Here is a 12644-nt window from a genome sequence, read left to right on the forward strand (position 1 = left end):
AGCTGAAACTCCTAAATCCTTCATCCAATTTTAATGTGGATACCCTCAAATGAAAGCTGAAAGTCTGGACTTTATGTCCATTATATAACTATAACTTGAATACATTTCAGTAAACAGGTAAAAAAAAAACAAAATTTGTGTCAGTGTCCAAATATATATGGACCTAACTGTATGAATATTCTGTGGACTAATTAACCTGTTGCTGTGGCAACTGTCTAGACATGTCTGATCTCCTTGGGTACTCGTGCCGAAGTGGGGACCCTGTGACAGCAAGGCTATGACAGTGTCGCTACATTTGTATCTGACTGATGACTCGTGTCCTGTCCGGATGGCTAGATAGCGTTCACGAGGCGTACAAGCAGTTTTGGGCGCCCAAAAACTTGATGCTGCACTACCGTAGATCTACATGAATTGGCTTGCTGCCCTGACCACTCACTGAAAATCAGTATGAAGAGGAGTTTCAGACAAATATCCATTGCAAACTTTTTGGGCTCGACAAAGGCACCAAAGTTGCTTGATAACAAGGTAAGTTTTCAGTATAAATTTTTTTTAACATCCCAAGTCAAATTTTGCAAACCAAGAAGTGAATGACTGTTTACTCGCACTGAAGACTAAAGGAAAGACAGTTCTTCATGCTCTTGGTTTATACCACGTAGCTGAGCAGGTATAAAAATCTATTAGCTCTTTTAATTCAACAAGGACATTGAGGACAAATTTTCTCGCATTTTGTTTGTGTGTGGGGGAGGATCCATGAGAAAACTAAGGGAATGTCTCATCTCATGTCATTATCTCTAGCCGCTTTATCCTGTTCTACAGGGTCGCAGGCAAGCTGGAGCCTATCCCAGCTGACTACGGGCGAAAGGCGGGGTACACCCTGGACAAGTCGCCAGGTCATCACAGGGCTGACACATAGACACAGACAACCATTCACACTCACATTCACACCTACGCTCAATTTAGAGTCACCAGTTAACCTAACCTGCATGTCTTTGGACTGTGGGGGAAACCGGAGCACCCGGAGGAAACCCACACGGACACGGGAAGAACATGCAAACTCCGCACAGAAAGGCCCTCGCCGGCTGCTGGGCTCGAACCCAGACCTTCTTGCTGTGAGGTGACAGCACTAACCACTACACCACCGTGCCGCCCGAAGGGAATGTAGTTTTTCCAATTTACCGATACAGCCACATGTCCTTCATACCTGCTTCAATGCACCAATATTTTTGCACAGTTTTGATTTGAAAAATATGCAACAAACAGAATAAAAATTAATTAATTCGCACCCGATCTGGGGTCACGACTGGTCATTTACCAGTCAGTTGGATTTCCCGGGAGCTGACCGTGATCCTTGAATATTACTTTCACAGGCTTGTTCCTCATTCAAAACAGGATTGCTGAGAGATCTGATTGGTTTTTAGGTATTATTACGTGTTTATTCAAATTTTCCAAGGCTATTTGACCTAATCATTGAAATATTTGACTAGCACTGTGTGACGTTTCGTCATGATACATGTTGACAGCAACCCATGGTAAGAGGGTGTTATCATCTCAACAATACTAGGAGGCGTAATTACATTATAGTATCATTGGTTCTGTTTCATGTAGAAAAAAATACCTGGACGAAACGTACTCTAATAGAGACATTAAACTTAGCTTTACTCCACCAAAGTTTGCCTCTCAAAATGCAGGAAATAGCGTTTTAGAGGGTTAAAAATTCCAAAATTTCCCGGGGGGTCATGCTCCCGGACCCTCCTAGATTTGGCACGCCTTTGGCGTGTGACACGTCACCCAACCCCCATCCAAAACTTCCTTCCGCCGCCTCTGCAGCATTTTTAACATTGCTTCATTAAAATGTACTATGAGTATTTTAAGTATTGCAAAAATTTAGATTAAACTTTAAAACACAGCTTAAGCCTAGGTCACAACCGGACGTACGATTTTTTTGGGCCGTGCGATTTTTGGCGTTTCCCAAATCGCTACGGTTTTTTTGTTCATGAAGAAAGACGCACGTTGGCCGCAAGTTTGTCTTGCAACCTGAAAAAAAACATAAGCGCCCGTAGAGTTTTGTTTGACATGACAAAGAACCTCTGCGGCCAGTCTACGGCTCGAAAATCAGCACGTCACACGCGCGCCCTCCGTGTGTTTCACGCGTGCCCTCCGTGCATTTCTTGCGGTTTTTGCACGTAGACGGCCATAGGAGCACATACGGCCGGTTGTGACCGAGGCTTTATATGGATTAGAAGGGGATTTTTTGCAGATATGGCAACCTTGTCCAGCTCAACAGGTAAATGGGGGGGGGGGGAACCTGGCAATGAAAAAGGTCAGCTGTAGTGCTGGGGTATTTTTTCAAAGCAAAAAAAAAAAATGTCCTGTGAGAGAACTGGTTATAGTCTCATTGAAGCTAGACAGTTAAAGTGCATATTCTGGACCAATTTCGGGGATTTTTTTATATGAAAGTATGTCCCTTTACACACTCATCCAGAAGGGTAATTTTGCACAAGGCCATCTGTCTACAGCAGAAAAAAATAAAATAACAAAACGCGTCTGGAAAAATCTCAAGGGAGTCTGGAGCCAGATTCGTGACGTTACCTGCGGAAGCGCCAGCAGGCTGCGCGAGCTTGCACGGTTTCAGTGCACAGCCTGTGTACACCAAGCGCTCCCATTTCTCTCTCATTGTCCGGTCTTTTGGGAAACGATGAGTACTAATCCCATCATGATTGGTGTTGCTACACCCTCCTACGATACATCTGTTAACCATTTTAATAATTACGCGATAACGTTGAAGAAATTTGCAGAAAACCACCAGGTCGTTTTCTCATAAACAAACCAGCGCTGACGTAGGATTCAGAGGGAGGCGTCCCGCACGCGACGTCACGAAAATCAATGTTTGCCGGGAAATCCAAATGGCAAGTTTTTTCAGAGGCGGACCAATTCGCCTCAAATGGCTTGATTTCAACTGAATTTTTCTGGTATTGCGCAAGGTAAAAAAATTGCAGAGAATGCAGAATGTTACAGATATTTGACCAAAGTTTAATATAAAATAGGAGAATTACATTGATCTCGCTCCTGAATTTACCCGTGATATGCACTTTAAGGCTTGCAAAAAAGACCAGCGATCATTTTTCCAATCCTCAGCTGTTCAGTTTTGGTGAGCCTGCATCCCAATAAATGGAGGATATTGTACGGTCGTGCGAAGATATGAAGTTTATCTTCAAGTGGTGAACATTCACAAGTGAGTGAAGAGAATGAGTGATGTATTTTTCAACACGAGAAGAGAAACTTAAATATTTTTGCGCCACCATGTAATGTTCTTCATGGACACGTCCACAAAAAATACACAAGTTAATCAAAAGAATTTTGCTTTTGAACCAGTTCGCCATATTGACAGCGCATGTCTAGTGAGAGGGAAAACACTGGGAGTGACGTCATCGGAGTGAAATATCGGGAATTGTTATACATGCAGGACACTTTTTTTTTTTTTTTTTGATGGAATAAAAACGTGTTCTATTCCTTTCTAGCAGGTTTTATTCATTTGGTTTGATAACATGCAATATTATTAGCATATCGCTTATTCTACGTGTATTACACCACTCTACCCAATGGAGAATGAGCCTTGAATATGGTTTACGATATTGCATGGTTGTCAAGACAATATGTCGGAGCTGATGCGAATATTCAATGAGAGAGTTTTCTGCTGCACTTGCGCACAAGCATTTCTTTGTTCGCCGGGCATGCAGGCATGCCGGCGAACAAAGAAATGCCATCAGATACTTATTACACACAAAACGTCCACACTAGCGAGTGACTGTGACCATTTGCAAACAAACTTTTTGTAAAATCTATAATTGTTCCATTGAATGTGCATAATAATAATAATAATAATAATAGCTGGCTTTTTTTCATGGTACGGTGGTGCTTGAAAGTTTGTGAACCCTTTAGAACTTTCTATATTTCTGCATAAATATGACCTAAAACATCATCAGATTTTCACACAAGTCCTAAAAGTAGATAAAGAGAACCCAGTTAAACAAATGAGACAAAAATACACTTGGTCATTTATTTATTGAGGAAAATGATCCAATATTACATATCTGTGAGTGGCAAAAGTATGTGAACCTCTAGGATTAGCAGTTAATTTGAATGTGAAATTAGAGTCAGGTGTTTTCAATCAATGGGATGACAATCAGGTGTGAGTGGGCACCCTGTTTTATTTAAAGAACAGGGATCTATCAAAGTCTGATCTTCACAACACATGTTTGTGGAAGTGTATCATGGCACGAACAAAGGAGATTTCTGAGGACCTCAGAAAAAGCGTTGTTGATGCTCATCAGGCTGGAAAAGGTTACAAAACCATCTCTAAAGAGTTTGGACTCCACCAATCCACAGTCAGACAGATTGTGTACAAATGGAGGAAATTCCAGACCATTGTTACCCTCCCCAGGATTAGTCGACCAACAAAGATCACTCCAAGAGCAATAGTCGGCGAGGTCACAAAGGACCCCAGGGTAACTTCTTAGCAACTGAAGGCCTCTCTCACATTGGCTAATGTTCATGAGTCCACCATCAGGAGAACACTGAACAACAATGGTGTGCATGGCAGGGTTGCAAGGAGAAAGCCACTGCTCTCCAAAAAGAACATTGCTGCTCATCTGCAGTTTGCTAAAGATCATGTGGACAAGCCAGAATGCTATTGGAAAAATGTTTTGTGGACGGATGAGCCCAAAATAGAATTTTTGGTTTAAATGAGAAACATTATGTTTGGAGAAAGGAAAACACTACATTCCAGCATAAGAACCTTATCCCATCTGTGAAACATGGTGGTGGTAGTATCATGGTTTGGGCCTGTTTTGCTGCATCTGGGCCAGGACGGCTTGCCATCATTGATGGAACAATGAATTCTGAATTATACCAGTGAATTCTAATGTCAGGACATCTGTCCCTGAACTGAATCTCAAGAGAAGGTGGGTCATGCAGCAAGACAACGACCCTAAGCACACAAGTCGTTCTACCAAAGAATGGTTAAAGAAGAATAAAGTTAATGTTTTGGAATGGCCAAGTCAAAGTCCTGACCTTAATCCAGTTGAAATGTTGTGGAAGGACCTGAAGCGAGCAGTTCATGTGAGGAAACCCACCAACATCCCAGAGTTGAAGCTGTTCTGTATGGAGGAATGGGCTAAAATTCCTCCAAGCCGGTGTGCAGGACTGATCAACAGTTACCGCAAACGTTTAGTTGCAGTTATTGCTGCACAAGGGGGTCACACCAGATACTGAAAGCAAAGGTTCACATACTTTTGCCACTCACAGATATGTAATATTGGATCATTTTCCTCAATAAATAAATGACCAAGTATAATTTTTTTGTCTTATTTGTTTAACTGGGTTCTCTTTATCTCCTTTTAGGACTTGTGTGAAAATCTGATGATGTTTTAGGTCATATTTATGCAGAAATATAGAAAGTTCTAAAGGGTTCACAAACTTTCAAGCACCACTGTATATCAGATATATTCCATTCAGCTAGCATGATATTGAACTCGTCTTCAACTCGTTCAATATCATGCTAGCTGAATAGAATACATCTGACAGACCACTCAATGCCAGCCAGTATTTTATTTAAGTATGTCACTCAGATCAACGATCTATTTTGTATGAAAAATGCGAGTTTTTCAACACGAGAAGATGTGATTTTCTTTTTATTATATAGACACGTTCACAAACAAAGTCCCCAAATTTTTTAAAAACAATTCATCAGTTTCCTCAGGAGTAACGTATAGAGATTTATGTCACAGTTTTGGGTTTCCGTGTCCTAAATGTAGCCTGTATGAAAAATACAAGTGGCGTATTTCCCAATACAACACTCATTTCCATAGAATATTACAATCTATACACCAACGCAACGTGGATGTATTTTGCAGGATTGCAGTATGCTCTTTGGTATGTGACGTAAAGCATTCTTTTCTACGTGCGTGTTGATTTCAGGTTGGGAGAGATCACCCTTCGAGATTTTAAAGTGGCTATAGATCGAGAGGGCAGTTACAGATACCATTTTAAAGCTCTGGACCCTGAGTTTGGCACTGTGAAAGAGGAGGTACGTTTGTTTATACCATTTTATTCACTCGAGCGCAACAAAGTTTACAGTATGGAAGTGCCTACACGTCTATCATCATTAAGAAATCTAGATAGTATGATGTATGGAAATGAATGTTTGTGCCCCTCAGGTGTTCCAGGACGAGGCGGTGGTGCCTGGCTGGGAGGGCAAGATCGTAGCATGGGTAGAGGAAGATCATGGTGAAGGGAGGTAAAGCACAAGAAATACGCACAAATATACTTTAATGTCATTTTCAATGTACCTGTAAACACCGCCATCATTTGGTGCGTTCAGCATTGCTGCCTCACAGCTCCAGGATCCCTGGGTTTAGCCTGAGCTCTGCTTACGGCCTGTGTTGAGTTTCACATGTTCGGGTTCTCCTGTTTCAACTACTTCCCAAACACACACACACAGACAGAAATAGACAGAAATAAAGAAAGAAACGGACGCGCAGACAGAAATAAAGAAAGAAACGGGCGCGCAGACAGAAATAAAGAAAGAAACGGGCGCGCAGACAGAAATGAAGAAAGAAACGGACGCGCAGACAGAAATAAAGAAAGAAACGGGCGCGCAGACAGAAATGAAGAAAGAAACAGGCGCGCAGACAAATGAAGAAAGAAACGGGCGCGCAGACAAATGAAGAAAGAAACGGGCGCGCAGACAAATGAAGAAAGAAACGGGCGCGCAGACAGAAATGAAGAAAGAAACGGACGCGCAGACAGAAATGAAGAAAGAAACAGGCGCGCAGACAGAAATAAAGAAAGAAACGGGCGCGCAGACAGAAATGAAGAAAGAAACGGACGCGCAGACAGAAATAAAGAAAGAAACGGGCGCGCAGACAGAAATGAAGAAAGAAACGGGCGCGCAGACAAATGAAGAAAGAAACGGGCGCGCAGACAAATGAAGAAAGAAACGGGCGCGCAGACAGAAATGAAGAAAGAAACGGACGCGCAGACAGAAATAAAGAAAGAAACGGGCGCGCAGACAGAAATAAAGAAAGAAACGGGCGCGCAGACAGAAATAAAGAAAGAAACGGGCGCGCAGACAGAAATGAAGAAAGAAACGGACGCGCAGACAGAAATAAAGAAAGAAACGGGCGCGCAGACAGAAATGAAGAAAGAAACAGGCGCGCAGACAAATGAAGAAAGAAACGGGCGCGCAGACAAATGAAGAAAGAAACGGGCGCGCAGACAGAAATGAAGAAAGAAACGGACGCGCAGACAGAAATAAAGAAAGAAACGGGCGCGCAGACAGAAATAAAGAAAGAAACGGGCGCGCAGACAGAAATAAAGAAAGAAACGGGCGCGCAGACAGAAATGAAGAAAGAAACGGACGCGCAGACAGAAATAAAGAAAGAAACGGACGCGCAGACAGAAATAAAGAAAGAAACAGGCGCGCAGACAAATGAAGAAAGAAACGGGCGCGCAGACAAATGAAGAAAGAAACGGGCGCGCAGACAGAAATGAAGAAAGAAACGGACGCGCAGACAGAAATGAAGAAAGAAACAGGCGCGCAGACAGAAATGAAGAAAGAAACGGACGCGCAGACAGAAATGAAGAAAGAAACGGACGCGCAGACAGAAATGAAGAAAGAAACGGACGCGCAGACAGAAGGAAAGAAAGAAATGGACACAGATGGATGACAGACAGATGGATAGATAGACAGACAGACAAATGGGTAGATAAATAGACAGATGGATAGACACAGATGGATGGATAGACAGATGGATAGATAAATAGATAGACAAACAGGTAGATGGGTAGACAGACAAACAGATGGATCAACAGACAGACGGATAGGTAGACAGACACATGGATGGATAGACAGATGGATAGATAAATAGATTGACAGATAGATGGATAGATAGGCAGATGGACAGACAGATGAATAGACAGACAGATAGATAAATTGACTGACTGATTGATCTACCTGATTGATCCCAAGCTTGGAAATTATGTTACAGCAGCAAGTTATCAGACATGCGAAAAGAAAAAGACACACTGTCTCGTCTCATTATCTGTAGCCGCTTTATCCTGTTCTACAGGGTCGCAGGCAAGCTGGAGCCTATCCCAGCTGACTACGGGTGAAAGGCGGGGTACACCCTGGACAAGTCGCCAGGTCATCACAGGGCTGACACATAGACACAGACAACCATTCACACTCACATTCACACCTACGCTCAATTTAGTCACCAGTTAACCTAACCTGCATGTCTTTGGACTGTGGGGGAAACCGGAGCACCCGGAGGAAACCCACGCGGACACGGGGAGAACATGCAAACTCCACACAGAAAGGCCCTCGCCGGCCACGGGGCTCGAACCCGGACCTTCTTGCTGTGAGGCGACAGCGCTAACCACTACACCACTGTGCCGCCCAAGACACACTGTACAACATAAAATAGAATTTTAAAAAAAAGAGAGAAAAAAAATCCCAAGAACAAGTCGACTATACAATATACAGCTAAAAATGTAGCGATCTCAGTAGGTGATTTGGCAGTACTGTATTGCCCATAGATTGCCCCATCCTGGGTGCGTTCCTACTTAACTCCCAGCGTTCACGGGATTGGCACCGGATCCACTGTGATCTCGACTAGGGCTGCACGATATCAGAAAAATATGCGATATTCGATAACATGACTGAATATCTCGATATCGATATGTATCACGATAATTAAATATATAATGTTTTTCTTACCTCTACTCGCCGTTCTGCCCTGTATCTAGCATTTTAAAAAAACACCCAATGCATCGCTTCCATTCCAACATTATTTTTTATTGGAAAAACATGGCTACACCTGCAATGGTGTCCATCAATCATCTTTAAATCTCTTAATTTTTGTGAGCGCAGCAGAAAATGTCTTAAGTTGAAGTAAACAAAAAACTGAAAACTACATTACATTAACATAAAGCATTCAAAATGGCAATTTCAGCGGCTCCCGGGAGATGAAGGTGAGCGACACAGATTCACCATAAACTCAAACACAATCTGTTAATAACACATGCGGGTGAGAGAGCAGTGGTGTGTGTGAGAGAGTGAGAGCGGTAGTGTGTGTGAGAGAGAGTGAGGTTTTATGTTTTTATGCTTCTGTACAGCAGTGTTTGTCCCAGTGAGCCGCCCCACCACTGTTTTACAGGTACATGTCTTGCAAAGTACCTGAGTTTGCAGTACATCACCCCTCCTGAATCCAAAGTACTTCCAAATAGCAGACGTGCATTTTTTTTTTTTTTTGGGAAACCAGTTCCTCACCACACTTGCTCCCGCCTTCCGCCATCACCACGAGGCTTTTACTTGTTTTGCAATAGGGGGCGGAGTTATCCCGCGGCGCTTGTTAACATTCAAATGTGATTGGACGGCACAGAAAAATGTGCCTTTTATCGAAATTTAAGTAATTTTTTGCGGTATGTGTATCGCAAACTATGATATCGCGATATCGATACTTTTTCGATATATTGTGCAGCCCTAATCTCGACCAGGATAAAACGCTTACTAAAGATGAATGAATGAACACACTTTTTTTTTTTTTTTGTAATTAGTGGAAGTGAAGTGAATCATGGCTGTAGCTTCATTGTAACGTAATGAAACTTGCAGCTGAGTGCATTTTTAAAGCAGCTTGCCCTACACTGCACTGCAGTACAGAACATTTTGCTTCACACTGTTTCACACTCTGTCTCTTTTTGTCTCCTCACAGGATCTAACAGGAAACTTGAGAAAACCCCACTGGGATCAGATGTGATGGAAGGATGAACTGTGCCAATCTGTCAGAATCAATGTGTTCGTGCCGGATGTACAGATGCTCAGCTCTCTCACTTACTCCTCCTGTTCTGTGTGCCTCTGTCTTTCTGTCGGTGTCTAGTGAAAGCCGCAAACAGAAGGGAGAGCCAGGGGTTAATCAGACGTACAGAACCTGTTCGTGTCCATTCGGTTCTCAGAAAAACAGGCTCCTCGCCAATGACTAACCTGAGGAGCTTTTCCTTAACGACTTGCCATACTGCAGACGTGTGTAGTGTCAAATTAGTGTTTCACTGTGACCATAAGACCTTCCGTTTAGAGTGTGTAAAGAGCTTATCGTCTCCTCTTGTATTTTATATCTGAACAGCCAGAGATTTGATACTCTTTTGCAGTGGAACGACGGTTTATGAGCAGGTGTGTGTATATTTCTGATGGCATCAAGAGTAAGTGAAAACGGTGATGTGGAATGTTTTTAAAGATTTTTAGAAGGGTTTGTGTAGTTTTTTTCTGCCTTAAAAAAAAAACAAAACGATAGATTTTTAAACCCAAACCCAGTTCACATTATCTAGCTAAGATTATTGACAACTATTGTCAGTGTAGTAACAAAGTCAAGCGTTGAACACACCAGCTGCCTAAAGCATCAAGCTCTGAACGAGTTTTACATACAGTATGATGTCAGCTAAACTGATTGATGTCATGAGACGTGTGTAAAGTTTAACGGTGTACGCTGCCTTCAGTGAAGGCCAAGCCTGTACCAGCAATTGAACAATATCTTTCCTTTTTCATCCTCTTTGTCCGTTAGCTTTGTCAAGTTTGAGTTTTCTGGATTGTTATTTAGAAAAACGCGTGTTCAGAGTTCGGTCAGTCAGGATTCTACTGTAATGGCAGAGAAATAATAAGGTTTGCAACTTCCGTTTCCCAAGCACTGAGTTTACAGGACCAAAGTGAGGTTGAGATGTTAAAGGAACAGTCCACCGTACTTCCATAATGAAATATGCTCTTATCTGAATTGAGACGAGCTGCTCCGTACCTCTCCGAGCTTTGCGCGACCTCCCAGTCAGTCAGACGCAGTCAGACGCGCTGTCACTCCTGTTAGCAATGTAGCTAGGCTCAGTATGGCCAACGGTATTTTTTGGGGCTGTAGTTAGATGCGACCAAACTCTTCCGCGTTTTTCCTGTTTACATAGGTTTATATGACCAGTGATATGAAACAAGTTCAGTTACACAAATTGAAACGTAGCGATTTTCTATGCTATGGAAAGTCCGCACTATAATGACAGGCGTACTAACACCTTCTGCGCGCTTCGGCAGCGCATTGATACGGAGCTCAGATATCAATGCGCTGTCGAAGCGCGCAGAAGGTGTTAGTACGCCTGTCATTATAGTGCGGACTTTCCATAGCATAGAAAATCGCTACGTTTCAATTTGTGTAACTGAACTTGTTTCATATCACTGGTCATATAAACCTATGTAAACAGGAAAAACGCGGAAGAGTTTGGTCGCATCTAACTACAGCCCCAAAAAATACCATTGGCCATGCTGAGCCTAGCTACATTGCTAACAGGAGTGACAGCTCGTCTCAATTCAGATTAGAGCATATTTCATTATGGAAGTACGGTGGACTGTTCCTTTAAACATGCTGGTTTAATACGGTATAATACAGTCAGGTCTGAGTGTTTCTCAATACCAAGAGTGTGTGAAATGGGCTTGTGTTCCTGGGAAGAATGATGCGCATTTTAAGAATGAATTAGCAAAGACACGAGCAGAGAAAAGAGATGGCTGATTTATATAAGGAATAAAACACTTAAGGTCACGCCGTTATAGAAGAATGATCCACAACGGGGTGGTGTGAAGCAGCCCGTAGCCAAACGGAGTTCCTGTTACCACCCAAGTTAATTGTTTTCCAGTCAGCAGAGCCTGCCGTGTTTTATTCCTGTTACACTGCAGCAGACGATTACATTTGTTCAAGAATGTCATACTTTTTGTCCATTTAATGTTGCGGAACAGCAGAGAAACCAGTTAGTTCCAGTTATCGCTTACACTATAGTCGCTCTTCACGTTCTCCTTAAAGTCAAGACGACAAAAACAGTAGCTTGTTACCGAGAAACTGCAACACATTTGGCAGGAACCGAACCTAAATTTGCAGTTTTACATCTGACTGTTGCAAAGTATTTCCATAAATGTCTCCTCACAAAAAGATTCACCATTATACACTTTCTTTTGTGCTTTGTTAAATAACTAAAATAGATTTTTTGGTTATTTATTAGGCTTGGATTATATCAAGAGTCTCCTGTATAGGTTCCCGTGAATGAGCTGATACTATGGAAATGTTGATGCGTTAGAATGAGCATATTAAGAATAAACCTCATCTCATTATCTGTAGCCGCTTTATCCTGTTCTACAGGGTCGCAGGCAAGCTGGAGCCTATCCCAGCTGACTACGGGCGAAAGGCGGGGTACACCCTGGACAAGTCGCCAGGTCATCACAGGGCTGACACATAGACACAGACAACCATTCACACTCACATTCACACCTACGGTCAATTTAGAGTCACCAGTTAACCTAACCTGCATGTCTTTGGACTGTGGGGGAAACCGGAGCACCCGGAGGAAACCCACGCGGACACGGGGAGAACATGCAAACTCTGCACAGAAAGGCCCTCGCCGGCCACAGGGCTCGAACCCGGACCTTCTTGCTGTGAGGCGACAGCGCTAACCACTACACCACCGTGCCGCCCCAAGAATAAACCTGTTGTGACAATATTGTTCACAATTTTGACATTATATTACACACTCCTAAGAGGTGATTCATATTTAACCCTTCACCACAG

General features: G+C 42.7%; 1 protein-coding gene across 2 annotated transcripts in view; it reads left to right on the plus strand.

Annotated features, from left to right (window-relative positions):
- dixdc1b (DIX domain containing 1b) overlaps nt 1-10933 on the plus strand; it is a 157978-nt gene extending 147045 nt beyond the window's left edge. For both annotated transcript variants that reach the window (XM_060936160.1, XM_060936159.1), the window contains exons 19-21: nt 5977-6085; nt 6216-6295; nt 9774-10933. In XM_060936160.1, coding sequence (XP_060792143.1) covers nt 5977-6085; nt 6216-6295; nt 9774-9780 — 196 coding nt within the window. In that variant the 3' untranslated portion in view covers nt 9781-10933. The remainder of the gene's footprint in view (nt 1-5976; nt 6086-6215; nt 6296-9773) is intronic.
- The last annotated feature ends 1711 nt before the right edge of the window (nt 10934-12644 follow it).

Source organism: Neoarius graeffei, chromosome 12, assembly GCF_027579695.1.
Source record: "Neoarius graeffei isolate fNeoGra1 chromosome 12, fNeoGra1.pri, whole genome shotgun sequence".
Taxonomy (NCBI): domain Eukaryota; kingdom Metazoa; phylum Chordata; class Actinopteri; order Siluriformes; family Ariidae; genus Neoarius; species Neoarius graeffei.